The sequence below is a fragment of the Rhipicephalus sanguineus genome, chromosome 11 (assembly GCF_013339695.2).
Source record: "Rhipicephalus sanguineus isolate Rsan-2018 chromosome 11, BIME_Rsan_1.4, whole genome shotgun sequence".
Classification (NCBI taxonomy): Eukaryota; Metazoa; Arthropoda; class Arachnida; order Ixodida; family Ixodidae; genus Rhipicephalus; species Rhipicephalus sanguineus.
In genome coordinates this window covers 49,789,814-49,812,810 of record NC_051186.1, presented here as the reverse complement: position 1 = coordinate 49,812,810, position 22,997 = coordinate 49,789,814, and the positions used below count along the sequence as shown (strand labels likewise).

General features: G+C 43.1%; 1 protein-coding gene across 1 annotated transcript; it reads right to left on the bottom strand.

Annotated features, from left to right (window-relative positions):
* Positions 1 to 594: 594 nt before the first annotated feature.
* Positions 595 to 22,600, bottom strand: LOC119374494 (cathepsin L). The gene is made up of 14 exons (XM_037644607.2): positions 22,255 to 22,600; positions 15,254 to 15,361; positions 13,565 to 13,645; positions 12,326 to 12,370; positions 11,347 to 11,452; positions 10,981 to 11,094; positions 9,985 to 10,139; positions 8,888 to 8,984; positions 7,546 to 7,626; positions 5,015 to 5,134; positions 4,385 to 4,449; positions 2,678 to 2,771; positions 1,704 to 1,777; positions 595 to 1,160 (listed from the first exon to the last, which is right to left on the bottom strand). Exons 1-14 carry the CDS (start codon positions 22,456 to 22,458, stop codon positions 1,077 to 1,079), a joined length of 1,428 nt encoding a protein of 475 aa, XP_037500535.1. The 5' UTR covers positions 22,459 to 22,600; the 3' UTR covers positions 595 to 1,076.
* Between the last annotated feature and the right edge of the window lie 397 nt (positions 22,601 to 22,997).

Here is a 22,997-nt window from a genome sequence, read left to right as displayed (position 1 = left end):
GGAAATAAGCTGTTGGCACACTTTCTCTTTCATCGCATGTTTCTGGACGAGGACCTCACGACGCTTTTTTTTTTTTTTGCACAGATGCTTTCAAATGCACTAAGCAAGGTACAAGTGGCTAAACTTGGTCGCTATGGTATATGGTCTTGCATGTTTTGCTCCGCGGTTTATCGGCGTGAGAAATAGCTCGCACCCAGCTTTCAAGATGCTGCGGATCGGGCGGCGGCGCAAAGAAGTGCCGCTTTTCTACCCACTGGCACAGCCGGGCACGAAACAAGTTGGCATCGCAAAGCTTGAAAACTGCTTGACTTCCTGTGGCAAGGAGTACTCGGTTGCCTGAATTTACCGAAGTCGTCGAGAGTAACCTCGCGCATGCACAGCCAATACACCCAGGAAAAACATTCCATGACAGCCCCACACGCGGCGAAGCAACTACGGGAAAGAACTTGTGTGCCCGCGCGCGCGACAGCGCTATTCACGACTGTGGCGCCCTCTCACTGCCTGGGTAAAAGTGGCGGCCGCCATCGGCGGAGGAGTTACGGAACTGAAAAAGTATCTATAAACGTTGATGCTACTGGCTCAATGTTTGAAGAGATGAAAAATTTGTGAACATGGGGTGTCGCTCCAGTGACACCCCATGAGCGACACCCCGTGTTCACGAATTTTTCATTACTTCAACCTTCCATCTTCCCTTGAACATCTGCCTATTTTGGCTCAATGTTTGTAACAAATTGTCCAAACCATTTCAGGCTCCCTTTAAAGGCGTCGCCCGTTTGAGCGGGCATATTGAAAAAAAAAAGCATTAAGTTATAATAGCAATGAGGTAAGCCTAAACCTAAGCCACCCAGCTGAACACGAACAAACATCACGGAGCTTGATGTTAAGGATTGTTATCAGTGCCGATAAGCCCAAATGAGAGAGGTAAAAACGACCATTGCTAAGAGCACGGCGTTGTCGCAGCATCAGCATCGAGGACTGCTGACCGAGTAAATGTCAGTATTTTAAAAGAGCGCGCGTAATATATCTTCGTGTACAAAAAAAGAAAAAGAGAGCAAGCTAAAAATGGTTTGAATCGACTAGTGCTTCGGTGGGACTACGGCGGACAGCGGCATCTGGTTGACACCACAGGTACCATCGCCACGGTAAACCCTGTAGTAGCCCTGAAACCAAAGAAGAAATGCATCAAGCAAGTTTGGATAATTAAACAGTTCAACAAGTGATGGTAAGTAGGAAAGGTGTAAAAGTACACTCGTTTGGGCACGGCTGCAGCAGAGCGTGACGAAATGAAATTATTGTAAAATAATTATTGTAATAAAAGAAGTGTTTCTGTGTCTTCTGTCGCTGTGTGCACGATCACAGCTCATGTTCGCCCGGTGCTAAGTGGCTTTCAATTTTGTATCGGGATGTTTAGCACCTAGTGCCATCCTGCTCGTGAGGAATCTTCATACGACGCTTGGTGGAAGTGCAACATTATGGACATGACAAAGATGCGGTTCCTGCTGAAAGCCTAGTGAGAATTTGTGCACGTCAGTACGTGACGTATGAAAATGGACTTAAATGTCGAAATAAGATATCTTATCAGCAATTACTGAGCTTCACACTTGCTCAGAGCCATCCCTGTGTACGGGAGATTTGTACGGCAGAGTAAACTCAATTTCGAAAATTGGTGTCGGTACCTCTTTAAGGAGCAGCACCAGACTCACCTTCTCTCCCCAATACTTGCCCCAGCTGTTCTTCACAATCCAGTATGGAACAGGCTTGCGACGGAAACTTCGTTCTGCACGGGGAAGAAAGCATGTCACTGCGGTTGGAAAAGACCATGCTCGAAAGAAGCGATAGCTTGTTATCTCCTGCTGCACATATGGAGCTCATGCCATTTATTACTGCATTTAATACTGTCACAAGCTTTCTTTGTGCAATGTGAGCTTCATTCTTATTCATAGTACTATCCCAAATCCGTGTCATTCACAAATACAAGTGCATCCGTACCAATTCACCAAAGTGTCGGCCCTCGTAGAATCCTCCACCTCTATCGCCAGTGATGACTGTTTTTACAACTAACTTAAGGCACCATGTATGGCCGCTGCATAAGGCATACAAATGATAGTCGATTAGCGTATGAGTTTAAGAGTATAATGGTTTATAAATAATCACGATAATCTAATAGAGTCGGAATGATTGTCTTTAAATAGGGGATAGCTGAGGATTAGGTGGTGAGCATTGCTATACCACCAATGTTGCAATACAGCCAAACCTTGCTATGACGCAGCCAAACTTTCAGCGGAAGACTTTGTTGTACGTGTATCATGAATTTTGGTGTATGTCAATGGTGTTGTTTTTACTGCCGGCCGCCAACATTTCCATGTGAAAGTTTGCCTACAGATGATCGATTCTCTCTCGATCAATGTTTACCAATCTTCTCATTCATCACAGAGACAGCGGCTGAATGTGTGCAATACAGTACACAAGGATTAATCGAAACTGCGACATAAACATAGTCCACTAAATTCGGAGATAAACATATGTGGTTTGCAACAGAACTGAAATTGGGAAGTAAGAATAAATCATTACACCTGAGACTTCATTAAACCAACGTACGGCTGTATACAAATTTTATGCCTTTCCCATAGTTGACCGTTGTGCCTTGAGAACAACAGAGGAGACCGCTGGCACTTACTGTCCACGCCAAATCCAACGAGAAGAACCCCGTGATCCAAATCCGTTGGACTGCAGAGGAACTTCCACGGGTGCGAGATGCCACCGAAGTAGAACTGAAAACAAGGAAAGAAAAAGAAATTTATTTTTATTTCGATATTATTAATATTACTGAGGCTTGAGAATGAAAATGAGGTCAAAAGAGCAGCAGATGTGTCACAAACATTCAAGAGCAGGCCATGCGGTGGTACAGTAGTTATTCTTGTACTATTCGGATTTATACAGGCTATACCTCTAGCATTTTGGCTATAGCAGCATGTGAATTACAAGTGTACACATCGTGTCTCCAGCTTGCTAAGCCTTCTCAGGATATTGTATGAAAGGCCTCTTAGGGGCTCTAAAAGCATCAACTCAGCCAACCTCAGCATATCTCGGCATTTTTGTATTGTGTCTCAAAGGGGCCCTGCAACACTTTTCCAAGTAACCAGACAATGGCTTCATTAAAGCAGATTATTGCCGCACGAATTGACCGCAGCAGCAAAATTTTTTAGATTGTTTCAAGTACGAGCAGGGTTAGAGATTTGTCGCACGCTCTAATTGCCTTCTCTCTTCTCTCGCCCCAATGAATGCGCTGGAAGCTAAGCAGGGCCCTCAGGGATGGCACAAGGGAAAGAAGATATGTTACGTGTGCCATGACCTTGGGCACTTTTCCTTTTTTTTCCCCCAAATGTGCAGCTTACTTTCAGTGTGAGCGCGGGTGTGCGGGCATGTGGCAGCCTCGGTAACTATGCAGCTCATGATACTCAAATCAGCCAATGGCTGTGAATTTGGCTATATGGCGTGGCCATTTGGGTACTGTATTACTCGAATCTAAGCCGGTGTTTTTCCGAAAAAACAATGTGTAAAAGTGGGGGGGTCGGCTTAGATTCGAGCACCATGATTTGACCGCAGCCGCCACCTACCTAAAGGCCCGGCCGCACTAGCGGCATGGCGGCTCACCATGCACCGATCTCAGGCTACCGTATGAAGACGGCTCTGCACGCACGTCTGAGGCTCATTTTCACGACATCCTACGGTAGCTGCATGGTGACGAGGTCGCTCAGGCTCAGTACAGCGGTGGTCCCCATGGCTACTCAGGCCGACCGCGCCGTTTGCTTTGTACTGTCCATTGTTCCGAAATCTCGCAGTCCCACGTTCATGCAGTGAGGGTGATCGAGCCGGCGAGATTTCACGCTGGCAAAGGTGGATCGGGTCCCGCGATTACTCCGCCAGCGAATGCCACGCACTTTGACACCCTCTCTCCTCCTGTCACGTAACGCAGAGGTGGCAGAGGCGCGAGCGCGGAGTTGGTCAGTTTTCTGGAAGCGATCGTGCAGTGTGTCGTGCCTGCATTCCGCCTGCATTCGAGGTAAGTTTTTTTTTTTCTGGCCTTGCGAATTTCGGTGGTTGGCCTGCAATCGAAGGTGGCCTAGATTCGAGTAAATACGGCATATGGCATCATTTGTAGAAAAAAGAAGGAACGATTTTTCGCTGACTTTGAAAATTAATTGTAAATTTCAGGCTGCGGGCTGCGCTATAATTTTTGGCTTGCGTGTTCTCTGGAGCCTCAACTGCTGATCGGCAGTGTTTTCTGACAAGTGTTGCAGGGCCCCTTTAAGGAACACGCTCCTTCGTTTCAAAGATGTAAATGAAAGGAAACAAAAGAGAATGCGCCGTCTCGTCCACAAACCTGCATTGCGTTGGCATTGATTCCAATAGAAATTGGTCCATGCTTCATGAGCCAGTAGGCCAGCTCTGCAAAACATGAAACAAGAGGTGGTATCTTCATCTCGGGCAAAAAACAAAACAAATAACTGATACTCATATCAGGGGTACATAGCAGAAAAGTCTCCATAATCACTCTGCCACAATGCCCTTTCTGAACAAAACAAGGAAAATCTTTACGAATGTACAAAACGTCATGAGAAGATACAATATCAGAGGCACGTTTGACAACATTTGGGTCATTCCTGGCTACACCAATGACAACGCGGTAATAGACTGCTCGATGCACTGTGAAGCCGCAACCACGAAAGTACAACGAGGGTCAACAAAGTAGGCTAACGCAGCCGTGACAGTAAAGTTTCACATTGCTTCAAACTCGCTACAAAATATTTCTTCCGGTTTTACTCGATGTTTGCGCAGTTGTCTGTACTCTTCAAAAGAAAGGCACACACTTACAAATCCTGCAATCTCACGCTTGAACATCATGAGTGCAAGCAAGCAATGAGACTGAATGAATTAATGTGAATGAACAAATCAATCGATCAGCCGGTCAGTCAGTCTGTGAAAAGGCCGCAGAATCTGGATGCGTCCTCACCTGTTTCATTCTGGGGCAATCCCACGAAGCTCTGCACTCGAGCCTTGGATTCTGTTTTGTTGAACTCGCAAGTGCCATCTACACCTTTGTAAGGGTACTCAGACTCGGTCTCCAGGCCTCCTGAAAGAAATAGTACATAAATGGCATTGTATCAACCACGATTCTGTATTCATTTTCATGAGACCATAAAGAAGAAAAAAGGAAGAAGAAAAAGACGCCTTCAAGGAACCAGGGATTCATCTCAGCGGCACAGTTTCATATCCATGACCTGAATAAAAAAAAAGCAGATGCTGGTGTCCTTGAAGCTCCATGGGAATGACGGTTAGTACACAAGAACGACTATACAATGAAATATCCTGCATAAGTAAGAATTTTGTTTGTCCTGGCTGAATCCCCCTACCCTTCGTACGCTGTATGAATGGCAAAGACCCCCTACGGCGAAAGAAATTAACATCCTCCGACAACTAATTTGCTGATATGAAATGAATGCAGGGCCGCCACTGTCCCCCGCAGTCTCCGACGAACAGAGGTGAGCTAGGGGAGCACAGGTTGAAACCGCCATAAAGACCACGAAAGAGGGTCTGAACTCTGGAGCAGCTACAGCAGCCCCCCCCCCCACCCCCAACTCACTGATAAAAAAAAAAAGAAAAAATTAAGAAAGAGAGAAACAACAATCAGGATAAGACAACTGACGCTACCACAGGGTAAACCCAATTCCACACATACGCTTAGTTGCATTAGCACTTGAAGTATGCAGAGGGAAATTAGCAGCTTTTCTTTTGTACAATATCTATTGATGCTATAAAAATTTAGGAGCCCTTGCCTTATCGGTAAAATGGGGGCAAGCGAAGCATGGAGTGTGCATGCTTGCCGTACTACTTTTCTTTCTTTATTTCTTTCTAACACATCGCGCAATGCTCCCTCCCGAGTGTTTCCTTCCTCCATGTCGATAATTGGACCTTCCTCCACGTGCTTAGCAGTGCAAAACTTCAGTTGCTACAGGCAGCAACGACGGTCACGCATTCATATCCAGGCAACAATGAAATGTGTCAACGTGAAATGACAAGTCACCTCGATAAAAGATCACGTTGCCATATCAGAAATGGCTGCTCGCAGACAAGCCCATGATCGAGAGAGCATCAGTTATTTGAAGACGGTGCGTGCAAATACGCGCGTGACCGGTGCACCTTTGAGGGCCGCATCGCTGTACCCTCGCCAGTGCACAGTTTTTCGTATACAGCGCTGCCACTGAAACCTGCTAGTTATAAAAGCTTCGCTTAATAATAGCTTTTCTTTTTCCAAAGGTGCTTAGTATACTCTAGTGTGAGCAGTATGATGTGCAATCTTCACAACAATGTAATCTATGTCGTGAAGAAAGTTGGAGGTGTCAAGCACAGAAGGGAAAAGAGCACTGAATTTTGGACGAACACAAAGAAAAACAGACGACGACTGGTGCTGTTGTCGTCTGTCTTCCACTGTGTTCATCCAAAATTCAGCGCTGTTTTCCTTTCTTTGCACAATGAACCAAGTTGCCCAAGCCTTAACCCTAGTGTCTAGCACATTGTTGTACAGATATGCTACCCATGTGCTGGCTCTTGACCTAGAAACCACATGAGCAGTATTGCAATCCACCTATCCTACTGTCTACATGTTACAATTTCACTGAATGCCATGGCAAGGCAAAGAGTACACTGAACAGCTATTAAGATTAAGACACTGATGCAACTGTGTTTAAAGGGACACTAAAGGCTAATAAAAATTTATGTCAGAGCGAAAGGTCAATGTCTGAGAACATCTAAAACGTCAATATTATCAAAAGCAGTGGTCTAGTAATCGAGAAATTAAGGTAAACGTAGGACACATATGCGCCACCAGTGGGACGTTTCGGAATGAGCCTGATGACGTCAAGAGTCCTGAATACAAATGAGGGTATCCCTAGTATTCAAGCTATCTATAATAACGAAAGAACATTCCTAGCATTGCAAGATGTAATAAAATGTTGCTTGTGCGTTTCTGTTTGATTCATGGAAAAAAAGAACTTGACGTTACAGTGGAGAACGGCACGGGTTGTGCAAAAGTACCGTTATCGCAGGGCTGCGCTCCGCTCACGCGGTCATGTCTCAGAGGTATCGTAGTTTCGTTTACGCATACTGCTTCGTGTGCCTTACACGACCATGAAAGTCGCTCTAACGGAAACTTCAACAAAATACCGTGTCCATGTGATGTTGTATAATGTGCCCTTCAGAGCAGAAACCACGGCGTCGGCTGCCAGGCAGTAAAAGCAGGCAACATTGGACAAGGCAAATGCTATGTCAGGAGGCCTTTTCAGGCGCACGATCTGAAGTGCGTTAACGCTGTGCGGACCGCTAAAACGTGATTTTCATTCAAATAAGCATTTCCTTGGCACGAAACAAGCACTATGAGGTTTCTGGAACGCTATTTCAACAATCAACATCGACTTAACATTTGCCTTTAGTGTCCCTTTAAACATTCTTTATCTAAACACAAAGATGTCGCAGAGATAATCATACCCATTTCAATAACAGCCTTCATGGCTTGGCCCATGTAACCACCCTTGCATCCGTGGTCACCATGATCGCAGTCGACAAGCTCTGTAGTAAAATAGAGATACATGTGTATGAAAAAATTCATCATGGAATGACAGCAATATCACAATGTAATTGGCAAGTTCGGCATTTGCAATGATGAACACCAAAGTGGTAAAAAAAGATTATCACAGTAGCGGTGAGAAAGATTAGACAAAGACAAGATCGTATCTGTTCATCTGTTTGTAATACGTAATACATGCATACACTTTTTTGACAGGTTTAGACCTTTACAGTTATGTCAGGTACTGTAGCTCCTGACATCAGAATACAGTCAAACTCGCATATATTGAACCCACATACAACGAATTATTGCGTATATCGAACATTTGTAGAATCTTCTTAAATATATTTTCAATACTGTATAAAATATTTTATACATTGAATTACCTACATATAGAACTTTCTTGTTATTCCCTTCAGATTCAATATATCTGGATTTGACTGCATATCTGATCTGGTTAGGTGTTCAAAAGTGTCCAATGGCAACTTTTCGTTGTTTTTTATTTGTACTGATGTTATTACAACACTTTCAGGAATTTTTCCCATTATCAACAATCTGACTTCACAGTATACGTAGTCGTACAGTGCTTGCAGAGCGAAGCACATCGATTTAGAGCTAAGCAATGGAAGTAGCGCTTTTATTTTCACTACTTTTATTTTCACTACCTTCAGTTTGTGTCACATACAGCATAATAATGCCTCACAAGCTTACACATCAGAGTCAACAATACCTTTAGTGGATAGATTCATAGCAACATGATGTGGTTATCTGTAGCAATTGCACATACCAGTTGTTATACTTAAAAGTTTTGATGTCACATTTCATTTCATGAGCGGTGTACACCCTTGAATATTATAATAACATTGTGCGAGTGTCAACCACAGGCTACAGTAGTTTCTAGTATCAGCAACAAGCAATGAGATCGGTGATATGATGCATCACGTCGGCTTTCTAAACACATGACCGCACAGCTAAGCCTGAGAGTGCGTGTGCGTCTAAGCAAACAGCGTAGTAGAGGGTGCTCGCGCACGAGTGTGCTCCCTGCGCTTGCACATCATGTAGGAATGGTTACTTCTTGTCTATATTAGGTGCTACCATGTCCAGGGGGTCAACGCTCACACAATATTATTAAGAAATTGCAAGGGTGTACATACACGTAACACATGCACATACAATCTCATGAACGATGCTCAACCTCGACAGATACCCGCTGAACACTTTGATTAAAACGGTATGTTACAAGGGCCTGGACAAAAGCCTTACCCTGTTCTGACAGCGAGAGGAGCTTGTTACGTGACAGGAACCACTGGCCTTCCACATTGCCGGTCACTGAGAAGGCCCAACAGGAACCGCACATGCCCTGAATGTAAATTAGAAATTAGTTTTATTTCATTTCGCTTACTGTACCCTCAGGGCCGAAGCGTTACAGAGGAGAGTGGTATCAAACATTAATACAATACAGGTAAACATAAGAAAACAAAGAACAACAACAAAAAAACATAACGAGTCGGCAGCAACGTCAGAAAAGCTACGTAAATGAAGCGATAGCAAGGCTGAACATTACAACTAAACACCTTAGACGGTGTTACTGTATGTGAGAGCAAAACCTTAGCGTGGTACGTAATGCAATTTTTCAAACCAGGCATCTTTCAATCACACGCTACCAAGTGTCTTTCAACAATGACGAGACAAGCTGATTCTGAAGCCATCTTGGGATGACAACAGCAACGGCAAAAATCTTTTGTGTGGCTGTTCAAAACACCACTTTAAGGGGCTTTTCAAGAAAGGATGGATTTTTATGTTTTACTATTCGGTCATCGACATGCGAGGACTTGCCAAGGGTACCTTTCAGGACTCGTACTTAATTCTTTTTTGGAAGTGGTGGGTCAAAGCCTGCTCTGTGACTATATCGTTGGAACGAGAATGTGTGCATCGTGAACATTGTCATGGAAGTAATTTTTATTCATTCAATTCTGCGAAACACTGGTTGAGAGTAACGAAAAACTCCATTGTGTTAGACATTCTGTTGAAGCATTACATCTTGTGCAGGGATTAGACTGTACCAGAATGCAGTGATTATATGTGCCTACTGTTCTTTCCAACATCATTAACCTGCCATCCATGACTTGTAAATGTATGCCAAATGTTCCCAGTGCTTTGCCTCGCTTTGCTGTCAGTTCGCTTAACATGGCTGCAACTAACCAAAAAACTTTTGGAGCCCCTTGGTTCACCTTATTCTTCTCGCTAAGCCCCATTTTATTTCTGTGGAGAACTTTTCCGAGTCTCCTATGACCCTATCCTGTATTGCACAACGCTAAAATATTCGCACAGATAGTACTAACCAACTCCACCACTCTTACCTGGTTCTTCACTTCCGTCACAGCTCCCTTTGTCCTCCAGTCGAAAAGGTCTGGCAGCGGCTCGTTCACAGGTCCGACTTTGATTGGCTTGACCTCGGCCTTGTGCTCGGCGAGATCCTTCTTCAGGCCGAGGTAGTAGCGCTCGAACTCGCTCGCTGCAGTACAAACGTTATGGATTCAGAAACGCCGTTTGAGAATTTATATGAAGACGACGCTGCCCCAAGGCACCAACAGACGAACACAAGTGGTACAAGACAATCGCAATGCAATGCTGCACATGTGCTTCATACAGCGCGGTCCCTTGCTAAAGGGAACACAATAGAGGTAAGGTTTCTAGCATGTAATGTAGTTCGGCATATGCAAAGGAACTTGTACCTGCCTATCGGACGATAGTGTCGACAACTTGTGACGCTTCTTGCAATCACAATTGTAGGTATGTCTATTTGTTTTCGCGAAGTGTCCTTGACGAAAAAAAAAAGTTTAAAAAGGCAACTAATTCAGAATTATGTTGCTGCTGAGACTTCAGCTGACAAGTAGAATGCACGAGGTTTCTCCAATAAGAATTGTGTGCTTGCCCGGTTCACCTCGACCCTGTGAAGTAGCACCAACTATCCGGCCTCTCCCATTTCGGGCTACTGTAACTTGGTATAACACTCATGCAAACAAGCATGCGGTCAAACTAAAAACTTGTGTTAGATTACAGTACACACAAACTTTTCTAAGTGGCAAGTGTCAACTGTCCAGTTTGTAGCAGGTGACTTGTGGTTGGTATTCTGGTTTCTTTTTACACTTCATTAACATCAATCTTCAAACTTATGGTGCAGTGTTCTTTTTGCCGATGATCACTTCTTCATCACACTGGTACAGGGCAAGATTTCAAAGCGCTCAATGCCATTTGATGATGAGATATTACAGAATGAAATGTTAAGGAAGGTTTAGCCACGGTAAAAATACAATAAAGAGCTGAAGGATTTTTGAAAATGCCAATGGTCTTACGTGACAAGTCTGAGAACTCCGTAAGGCCATAATGTGCAGTTCCCTCTTCGAGTCGGTTGAAAAGCGCAATCCTCTTCAAGTTGTTCTTGAAGATCATGAACCGGGCTTCATGCTCTATGGAAATAAAAAGAAGCGACAGGCGAGATCTAGTCGGTGGCTCAAAGACTACAGGAACATCACCACCATCACTGCAAGTCTCATGTGTGTCCAGTGCAGGATGAAAATTCTATGGTTTCTATGTCTTAGGCCCTCATTCGTCATTTATCTATGACTTTGAGGTCTCATATACCCCTTTAACACAAGAAATGAAGAAAGAAAATTTCACGTGAGCACTCATTTAAAGCAGAAGATTAGGTGCCTCACTACCTTCTTTGTCCTTGTACGTTTTGTTGTACGTTCGGGCAAACACACTGAAGAGGGACCGCTCTTGAGACAGCTTCAGGTGCTTTGACAGGTAGGCAAAAGTCAGGTCCTGGAAAAACAAACAACCACGTTCACACGCGTCCATCAGATGATGCCTAATTGCAGTCTAATTTAATTAAACTAAAGGCAATATTTAGCTACATTTCACTTTGGTTTAAGTTCATTATGAGCGATTAGTACTACACGTGCACTTGCCACTGGAGGCATGTTTCTTTTTCTGAACTGTTTTACACTAGTCCTCTCTTTTAAAGAGCTTAACTATATTGCAGTTTACACAATGTGAAGCTGCAATCTACCAACACTTAGTACTAGAAGATAAGTTATCGCGTCAAAAGAATGTTTGACACGTGTGTTCAAGGTATAACATGTTTGCCATGCATGTCAGGACCTTAACACAACTGCCCACAACAACTTATCACAAGATACACTAAAGTCATCTAAAAATGTAATAACATTTGGTACAAAATGATGCAAATTCTCTTATTAATCGATATGTTGATTGTTTATTGAAGAATTTTCAGAGTTTGTTCTGTATGCTACAAAGGGGCACTCTACATATTGCAGTAAAAATTATCTGTGCCACAGAAAACAGAAATGTTCAAAAAGTTATTTGTAAAATAATTTTCATAACAGCAGAAAAAGTATTAGTTGCCATAACACGTTACTCTAGTGCACTAGGGCGCATTTATGTGGGCAGGTAATAAATAATCAAGCAGGTACGAAAAATCAGGCTTTCAAAAATCAAAGGGCTACTGAATGCATATGTACTATTTTTGAGAATACATGTTCATAGTTCTGAGCTAAACTGGATGCAGATGAAGAGTTCTTAATTGGTACTATTAATCTGACCATTCTTAATGAACTGTGAAGATTAAATAACTTACAATAGAATTGTAACAGTTAACAGGCACAGAGTACGCACCTTGGGATCGAGAACTCCCGATATCCGTGTGACGATCGACATAGCCTGAGACGAGGAGCAGCAAATGTTACAATATTAGAAAAAAGAAACGGAGGTGATCAAGCATCACTTGGAAATACAATCTCTAAATTTCAGGATAAAAGAAGTGACTAGCTGATGAGAATTACTTACAGGTGCAAGTGCTGCAATATGAAATGTCAGTTAATTACTAGAACCATTTGAGCATTACACTGGGAAAGAAGACTGTTGTACACACAATAAATAGACCGTGCTACAACAGTACATGCTGAACACTGAGTGGATGAATGGAGAATATAAAAAGAACAGCAATAGTTATGAAGAAGAGCAGCCATGCATGTATGTGAATAAAGTTAACGAAGCAGCTAAGAGGTTTAGTAGGGTGATCAAATGGCACCATGCAGTGATATGAGGATAATATTTCAGTATAAATAGCAGTCACTACACATACAAAGAACGAAGCAGAGAAAGCAAAAAAGTTTCAAGACCCATTGCGAAAAGCTTCATCATAAAACAAGCCAACAATCGAAATAGAAAGTAAGTTTCATTTGGAGAAATTCAATAAATTTAAAGGCATCTTCTGTGGCAACGAACTTAATGAAAAAAAAAAAGAAAAAGGGCAGAAAGGGCTCATAAAAGAGACGTGTTCCCTTCTGCGAGGTAAGTTGCAAAACATTTTCATTGACAGACAAAACGTACATTAGAGGAAAACTGACGTCTTTAGAACACAACATTAACACCAGAAGCACCTTTGTTTATCTTGTAGAACTGAGTGATAATAAACACACAAAGCTCCCTAAAGTGTAGATCAGAACAAACAAGCTGGAAAGTGCCACCACGCACACAGCAGAACTTTTGCAAATAGGTTCTCGATTTGTGTGTTTCCAGTGAAGAACAGTGAAAATGCCCAGTCCGAAATATGACGTAGCCACTACATCTCGTCTGATGTGTTTTTTCTTACATTTGTATTGTTAAGTCATGCCAATTAGTATGTTTCACTTTATGTCTGCAACTGCAAATGCAGGAAGATTTGGGAAAACAACACATTTAAATCGAATATATTTGTTAAAATAATGACTACATGAATGAAACAGGCATACAGAGATATACATACAGATGAGATTCTCATAACTGGTTATGCACCTATTAAACCTCAGACAAAAAGCTACTTGAGTCAAGTAAAATGACAAATAACAGCTAGGCAAAGAATGGTGCGCGTACCGCTTCACATGTGAAGGAGTTGACATTCCGATAGTTCTCCCATGCTCTGCTGTAGACCTCAGCTTCACAGATCTTCACTGGCTGCAGAACAAAGAAGAGAAGTTGAATAAATGCAAGTGAAAAAAGTGAAGAAAAAATAAAGTTCAAGTTTCGCCCGAAAGCTGAAGCATTCACGACAGCGAGACCTAGCATTCTGTTTGAACTCCTGAGGTGTTGCTCCTTACACACTCTAAAAAGCGAATGGACCCTTCGGGGAGTTTTGATTGTCGCACTGCAATTACCAAACCTGGCCCGCTTGTGTCTCCTTTCTCGAGAACCTGGGCATCCACCACCTTACTGTCAAGAATGCCGTGTCACGCTGAGAGCGCACAGGCCATTCGTGACATGGACATACCGGACTCACAGGGATAACGCAAGGAAAAGCACAAGAGATAGGCGATGATTGTTGTTGCAGGACTCTTTAATTTTGAAGTGCATGTGGGTGTGAAACAATGGTGTGATGGAGTGCACAAGGCAACTCCAGTTGGGAAAAAAAAAGCAGCACCCTGGCAGCTATCAGGCATCTCACAATGGTGGCATGACGAGGACCACTAGTGACGTAGCAGACAGACATTTGACGATGTGCAAGGTGAGACCAAAGGTAAGCCGTCGGACCTTGCAGGCGCACAGGGAAGTGCAAGATGTCGGCTTAACGTTAAGTACCATCTCTTTTCCTCAGGCCAGCAGCGTGTATGCATGCACGCTCAGTGGGAACACCAGCGTTCTTGTAGTACGCATGTGCACAGCACTTACGTCTGCAGCAAAATGTAGTTGCGTCATCTTGGCACCACGGACAAGTGGATTGAACGAAACTATGATGCATCCGCTTCACTTTATCACTTTTGTTGACGAATGCATGTCAATTTTCTGAAGTCCCTCTAAATACGCAAGCAAATGATGTGTGCGCAGTTGATAGGGTGATGGCTTAACACCGATGGTGCCAATGGCAATGGTACGAGTTTCTGTGTAATTCTGTATAACAACTGTATAACGGCTATCACAATTTTTTCTATAATTTGAGGAGCCATCCCACGCGGCGGAATCTTCTGTGGAATCTGTGGAATCATTCCACGCTGTGAAACAGCTTTGCTGGACGATCAGCAAAGCTGTTTAGCACATGACACAGAGGTGACATATTTTGAACCTTAGCCGATCACACACCCTGCAACTAAATCCAAAATGACGGTCCAGAAAGCCCCTATTGAATTTAGCGTATGCTCCTTTCAAGCTTTCCATTTGAGAAGCATGCGTGCTTTCGCTGCGACATGCGTTGTCTTGTCTGGCTTGGCACATGCGCTTGGCATTCCATGCAAGGTCTTAAATGGTGTTTGCCACCCATCTGTTCTCTTCTTTAAACCATTTAATGGGGTTTGCCCACATTCTGTGGCAGAAATGTTTCTTGCCCACGGACAACTTTTTCATTTCTAGTGGACCAGTGGCGAGTGGTGGGGTTTGCCCACTTTCTTTGGCAGACAGGTTTCTTGCCCTCAGGCGACTTCCTCACTTTTGGTGGACCAGTGGTGAGTTGTGGGGTTTGCCCAATTTATGTACCACATACTTGCGGTAGGGGTTCTCACGCACACACAGCCTACCATACACAGCCTCTCTGTGAACTGCGAAATAAAGCAAAAGGTCGCTGTTGCTTCTTACCTTCCCTTTCTTCGGAGTGCAGAGCTCCCTGGTGTAGTTGCCTTTCGACACCTTACAGACCGATTCCGTCATCTTCATCTTGAGTCTGATTATGAGACCGGAGACAACCTGTGGGCATTCAGAGAGAGAGAGACGTGAAATGCATTTGAGCATGCAGTTGCAACAACTACACAACTTAGAATGACACTTTAACAAAGGAATGTTAAAGGGGCCCTGCAACACTTTTCCAAGTAATCGTCTAATGACTTCATTAAAAGAGCATATTGCCTCATGAATTGACTGCCACAAAAATCTTTAGAATCCGTTAAGTACGAATGGAGTTACAGGGATTTGCCGTACACTTTAAGTGCTTTTTTTCTCTTTTCGTACCAGCGAGCGCACTGAAAGCTACGTAGGGAGGGGGATGACAAGGAGGCAAGGAGATGTGTCCCTTCATCAGCGCGCATCACGATCTTGAGCACTTTCTTTTCATTTTTTTCTTTGAACGCATGGCTTACTTTCAGTGTGGTCGCGAGCGTGCACATGGGCATGTGGCAGCATCCCACAGCGGCCAAGGTAACTATGCAGTTCACGATGCTCAAATCAGTCAACGGCCATCGACTCTGGGTATATGGCGCAGTAATTTGGGTATATGGCATCATTTGTCAAGAGAAGAGGCAGCCATTTGTAGCTGCCCTTGAGATTTCTTTGTAAATTCCAGGCCGCGTGCTGCACTATAATGTTTGGTAAATTTGCTACACCCACTGAGAATTTACAAGACCATTCTTGGAGATTTTGTGTGAAGGAAGCAATATGCAGAATATACCAGCCAATTTAAATGGTCTTTTTCATTTATCAGGAATGGTACATCGAAACTGGAAACTAATGTATAGTATGTAACTGCAGAAGCTTCAGTATGTGCCACGGAAAAAAAAAAAAGAGAAGTAAAGAAACTGCAAAAAATTAAGCTAGGAGGATCCTGATGTAGCATGCAAAACTTGAAATTAATAAGTGAAACAGTCTTCAATAAAGGCAAATGAAACCAACATAACCCGTTTACCCTACCATCGCCCCTAAGGTGGACCTACAAGGCGTTTTCAACATGGAAAGTAAAAGATACTTGGTGTTTAAACAAAATGCAGCAAAGAGGAACGAATGCTATAGTGCATCACCCTCTATAGTGACATCTAGTGTGTCTGCCTCTATCGCGCATTGCTCGTGAACGCTGCTCATTCTCAGGGTCCGTGAATTCAGCCATTGATAAAGGTACCGGTCAACTCTTACACCAGCGTTCAATAAACGCCTTTACAAAAGCATGATGAACTTCTAGGCCCTTTATTACTGAGCCCATTCAAGTTTTGACACACATTATAAACGTGCTTGCATAAAGCGTTCACGAGCAATGCGCAATAGAGGCAGACACACTAGATGTCACTGTAGAGGGTGACGCACTATAGCGTTCATTCCTCTTTGCTGCATTTTGTTGAAACACCAAGTATGTTTTACTTTCCATGTTGAAAAAGCATTGTAGGTCCACCTTAGGGGCGATGGTAGGGTAAACAGGTTACATTGGTTTCATTGAGATGTCTGCAGCTGGAGAGCTCGCCACAAAATATGTATACGCTATTCAATCAGGCTGAATGGAACCTTCAAGGTAATAATTAGAAGAACAAAACTGATGTCCGATACATTAAAAGGAAGATAGTTAAACTTATGAAAAAAAAGGTGTTGGTATTATTGGCACAGTATATTTGTTTCATATACCACATTCTTGTTGTATTGTTGCATTATATAAATAAATTGTATTACTACTGTTCTCTTTTTTGTACTGCTACTATACTGTTCTGCTTTGCACAGTGTTTTAATACTGTCTACCAAGTGAAATACTGGTATCGATGCTACATAATGTTGCAATTTATATATTTCTTTTGTGAAATTCTGGTGAATATTGATATCATATACGATATTGTATTTGCAGTACGTATTTCCCTTCATGCATTACCCCCTTACACAATTCCACCTAGAAGTCCTGTTAAGTGTCTTCAAATAATAATAATAAATAATATGTTGAGTTAATGCTGGCCAGGAATTAGGCGGTAAAAAAATCACACACTAAATCATAATGGGCCTCCCAGACGGAGAAGCCCAATGCCACACTTTGAACAACGCTGGAGCATGCTTCAATAATAATGCCACAATTTATCCCCACCACCGTGTTTGGTGCACATGCTGTACTTACAGTTTGGCTTGTACTTAGTTTAATGGCATAGAAACATTTGCAGAGGCACGGGCACTCCACTGGCCTTGATCTAGACGTATTGTTTGACTATTGTGGCAGAGGAATGCCTCCAATAAGAAGAGCGGTAAGAAGGCGGTGTCGTGGCATGTGTTTATGTAGCATACTTTTATAGAGCATAATTTGTAGGCATGCTTCTGCAAAATAAAAATATGCAGTAGTAATGATGCTGGGTATACTGGCAAGACTATAGATATATTAAAAATATAAGTATATTGATAAAACTGATAATAGTAGAACGTATTGTACACTCAAACCTCATTATAACAAAGTCGCATCTGCCACGAAAATAACTTCGTTATATCCAGAAATTCGTTATAAACGAATATTATCAACACTGTGTCTATGACAACACTATTCTTCATTTACTTCGTTATAACCGATAATTCCTTATATCCGTGTTCGTTATATCGAGGTATGAGTGTATGACCTTTGCAGTATATATAGGTTACACTGCATAGCTCAATAAAAAGACAGCATAGTGGTATGCATATATATTTTTATGAAATACAGTTTGAAGACATGCTTCTGCAAAAACAAAAGTGTGCAATTGTTTAGACAATTTAGATCACGCAGGGCATCCAACATGCTAGCTGAAGTCTTAGCAGGCACTTCATATCAGAGCTCACTCTGTTGTAACAACTCCTCTTGAAACGATGTTACTGTTCCTGTGTACATATATAGGAGCTCCCAGAGTGGACCTTTGCTTTCAACTTTGCAAACTGCACCCAAAAATACGCAGGACAAGCAAGGAAATGTCTGCACAATCATGCAGCTCAAGTATTACGGGATCACTTTTCCGTGATGCTCTCTGGTACTGTTTTCAAGCCATGACAAAACCAGCTAGCCCTACATTTTTCAAGCTATTCAACAGATGTGTTCAAACAAGCTCTTTTGCCCTTGAGAATCGAACGTTTGAATTCTTTACCAGGAGATGTTCGTGCATTGCGATTTTGTTACTTTTTTGGTCTGTGATTGATATGTGATGTGTGATCCCCACTCCTGCAATAGCCATAGTAGGGCTGCTGTTATGTAAAAAATGTGTAAAAACCTGTAAAGATTCCTCTGCCTTCATTCATTTCGTAGCGAAGGTCTAAACTTCAGCCAGTTTGATGCCTGTGCAATCAAGATGGTTGAATCTGGTCAGAAATGACCATGTCACCAAATTAATGTGCATGGAAGAGGCCCACGAAGACATTATCTTTAAAAAGAAAAATCAATAAACTAATTCTGGCAAAGTTACAATCCTACAAGAACTATTGTTCTTTACCTGGGCAGTAAAGGAGTTGTGCTCAGTATTGAAGCTTGTTTCGGGAGTCTGGTTGGCTGACACGCCTTGGAAACAGCTGCCAGAAACTGAGGTCTACAACGTGCTCAGATTGGATTCATTTGTGTATATAATTAAAATATTGAATTTCAATGCAGACGTCCTTCTGTACCACGCACAATCTTTTATATTGCGGTCGTTTCTGTTGCAAGTAGAAGTTTTCACTGTTTTCCAAGTACCTACTCCTGACTGGTTAGCAGTATGTTTGGAATAATAAAAAAGCAAACTGTAAATTTGACTTGAGCAAGGATGCCAAAAAAAAGGAAAAATGAAGAAATGGAAAAGGATGTGCTTGCATGCAGCAGTAGTCAATGCATTTCTGCATATTCTGGGTGTGGTGTGTCAAGATGCCACCACGCTTCTTGATATGCATCAGTGAATAAAAAAAAAAGAAATCTTAGCTCCCCAAAAAAGTAAGATCTCGCAAAAAGAAGCTAAAGCAAAGAAAATAAGCAAGTGAGGGGATCGAAGAAAGAAAAAAGAAAGACAAAAAGTGGCATGAGAATGAGCCCCGCAGCGCACTGAGAGGCTTCAGGAAGGTGTTGGGCGTGGTGTCGCTCCACTAAATCAACTAGACGGGCAGGAAATATACGGGAACCTCCGCCCCGTATGACGGCATACTTGGCACCTCCCTTTGTGTACTACACCCAAAACACATCTCACTTTCACAGATATGCAAATTTTGACTGGGCCGCGTGAGGCGTAGTGTAAGTCCAGAGCTGCTTAGCTGCAGAGATGCGGCAGCGTGTACCGCATCTACAAATGTCTGTGTACTACACATACCTTTCTAGATGCAGTGACTGCCTTGCTTGTTTTGTTGCTTAAAAGTACTCCCTACCTGCTGTACAAAACACCGAGACGTTTCAAGTGCTCCAGGAGGCAGAAATAAAGATACCACAGAAGAATAGAGACAATAAGGCCGGGAAGGATGATGCTGATATTTGAGTGATTTCACCGGAGTGAAAACTACACCCTAGGGTACAGTTTAGCTATACCCAAGGGTGTAGCCTTAGCTGATATTATACTGTAGGGTAGTCCTAGCTATATATATACCAAAGGGATAGCTATATATATATACATATATATATATATATTTGGCTGTCTCTTCTACTTCGTTGCACGGCACAAGTTTAAGAATAGCCAAGACACTGCATGGCAACACGATACTCAAGTGGCCAGAAACACGGCACCTGCAAATTTTGTCTTTTTCCTGTAGTGCTGTACGTAGCTCAGATACCCAACTTCCCCTTATAAAAATGTGTTTAGGCAGCGTATAGACTGTCTAAATATATTTTTAGACAGTCCATAGACTGTCTAAATACATTTTTGTAAGGGTCCCATGAAACCAAGCCTTCTGCATCCACTATTGGTCGCCAAACATGCGGGCTGCCATGGAAATGAACAATTACGGCATTTCAATCTTGTCCAGTAATGTAATGCTTACACAATATGCCACGACTTCCATGCGAGTTTGCACCTTTTTTTTTTAACCAACGTTAAACAGGTTATTAAATATTTTTGTCGTACAACATTGCTTGATGTGACTCGGTGCATCTTGCTTGCATATCTGTAAAAGCTTCTATTAAAGTGTCAGGCCCATGTTAGCTCCAAGCTGCACAATCTCAGAGAAGGGCCCACATGTTCTGCAACACCGGTTTTCTGCGGTGCTAACCATATAATGCTTATGCATTAAATGCGTTTGAGATAACTTATTGTGACGTAGCAGTTGACGCGCCTTTAATACGCCCTGAAGACGTGATGAACCAATCACATTCAAGGCACAGAACAATCTCAAGACGAGTCCTCACAAGCGATGATGACAAAGAACCCCACTGTGATGACAATCATGTATAGATGAAGAAGAAGTACCTGATAAATGCCTAAAATGTAGCGATTGTGGGACCGATAAAGTGCGCAGCAATTTCAATCAAAAAGGCTGCACAGCTGTCTGCTGGAGAGAGTTATTTCTGGCACAGCAGAGGCTCGGCAACAGATTTCAACATCACGCGGGCCTCTTGAAGTGGGTTTATCACGAAAGCCTTGTGTAATCAACACATGGCCGTGGTATTCGTGCATTGTGCCAATGCAATAAGGAGACCAAGCACTGCACATTTTGCAGATAAGATGTGCAGAGCTCTGCTTTTCTGTATGAACAATGTGCAACGGTGGTGTGACTGTGTAACTTTTTGGAATTTTTTTTTCTTCTCTTTCACGGTACAATTACAGAGATTGCCAGTGGTACGTTGTGAAGACCTCTCAATTTCCTGATCACGCATGCGTTTATGAATTCTTTCGATAGTGAATCCCGTGGAAAGTGCAATCTAAAACAATGTGTATTGACCAGAATCTCGCAAGATCAGCGACAGCTGGTACAAAGCAGCTAAGGTACGGCAGCCTCTTGAAATAAGAATCCCTCCCTCTCGAGACGAGCTTGCGCTACTGTCGATCATTAATAAAATAAATGTTATTTCTCTCTTTCTCCCTTTCTGTACCAGCGCACCTGGTGGTATCGGTACTGGTGGTGTGACTGGTGTCAACAGGCATCATAATAAATTATGCGGTTGATTCAGACCACTATTCTCATATGTCTGGCTCGCTCAGGAAGACATACATCAATTGTCTTTCACGACGTCATCAAGTGGAGGTAGGATATCGAATTAACATTGTAATTTACTGCTATTCCTCATAACGCGCACATAATTAAGCTAGTTCTAAATGAACATGTAAGAACAACTACTCATATATCATTTGTAAACAACTTTTGAGCACCACGAAACTGACGACGGAAATCGACCATGAAATATGCAACACAAGAATTCGTGCGCGCATCAGCTACACTGATGTCCAAGTACACTAAATTAACGTCGTTAATCCGCTCATTATATCGAACCGGTTAGAGACATATACAGTGTGAAACACAGTTTCGTTTTTAATGCATGCAACCGGCGATCAAGGTGTACAATTAAAGACGCATGCACTCGATGGATCAGATCTCAACTGACCACGGGAGCGCTATGTATTAAAGAACTTTCTCAACCGTGCAGTCTATAAGTAACTAAAGTAGGATGGCAGACTGCAGGCGAGTTGGTTGAAATGCACGGTATTTGAACAACAGCGCAAAAGACGGGACCAAGAATCAGAAGATCAGATACAACAGCGTTTTATCCCTTTGTCCCGTCTTTCGCGCTGCAATTGTTCTAGTATTAAGTAACCATACGCTCGCACGGCAACCGTTCGCGCCCTTTTTGCTTAGTCATCGTCGCATGATTTGACTGTAGTCCAAAGGATTGCGCGATGCTAAGTCACGTGCTAGTGACTGAGCATGCAATCTTCAGTCGCGCGACTCCGCAACCGCGCGACCGATGCGCGACCGATACCTCCAATAACTGCGACGCTCACCTGAGTTTCGGCTTCGAGGATTTCGACCACGGTGTCGTAGAATTCTCGGCCGTCCACCTGCGTCGCGGCCACATAGTGGGCTTCGTCGAGATAGTTTTCGAAGTCTTTAGCATCGTGCTTCATCGGCGCACCAACGAGAGCCGCTGAACTGAGCGCCAACAGAGCGCACAGCGCGGCCACAGCTGTCGAAATTGACAGCTTCATCGCGTTCAATTCGTTCCGTTACACGAACCGCTTGATTGAAGAGAAGTCTGCGGACTCCGCAAAGCCGCCTACGAACCTCCACCAGAGACAGCGGCAGTTAGGAGGCTGAATAAGCGAGGAGCTGACAGCAACAAACGCTCGCTTTCGTTTTCCCAGTGTTTATGTTGTTGATGTTTTTGTCGCGTCCTCGCACGTAGCGCCAGTAGCGCCACCTATGATGTGGAAGGTTGCTTTTTCACCACTGTATGCGTAGAGAGCAGCGACAACTTTGCGGGTTCGCCTCTCCTCTCCACATCTCTCCTGTCATGCGGAGAAGCTGTCAAGTAGCTGGTCATCGGCTTTCAAGGTCGGCTGCTCCTCTCTTCGATTCACTTATTGCAGCATCTAATGTTATGGGACTATTCCAACAGCTGACATTGGTGGCGATGTTGACCGCTGCCGCCACTGTCCATCGCAGCTTTCGCGCATAATGAGCGATCGCTGTCATAGTTAAAGCTCATAGGCTGATAAATCATACTTTGAAATCTCTGGTGTCGTTA

Excerpts from the sequence above, each read along its gene's own strand:
- LOC119374494 (XM_037644607.2), bottom strand. The coding sequence starts at position 22,458 with ATGAAGCTGTCAATTTCGACAGCTGTGGCCGCGCTGTGCGCTCTGTTG. Across the intron at positions 13,646-15,253 it reads GCACTCCGAAGAAAGGGAAG|CCAGTGAAGATCTGTGAAGC; the intron begins GTAAGAAGCAAC and ends TTTGTTCTGCAG. Across the intron at positions 12,371-13,564 it reads ACTCCTTCACATGTGAAGCG|GCTATGTCGATCGTCACACG; the intron begins GTACGCGCACCA and ends TCCTCGTCTCAG.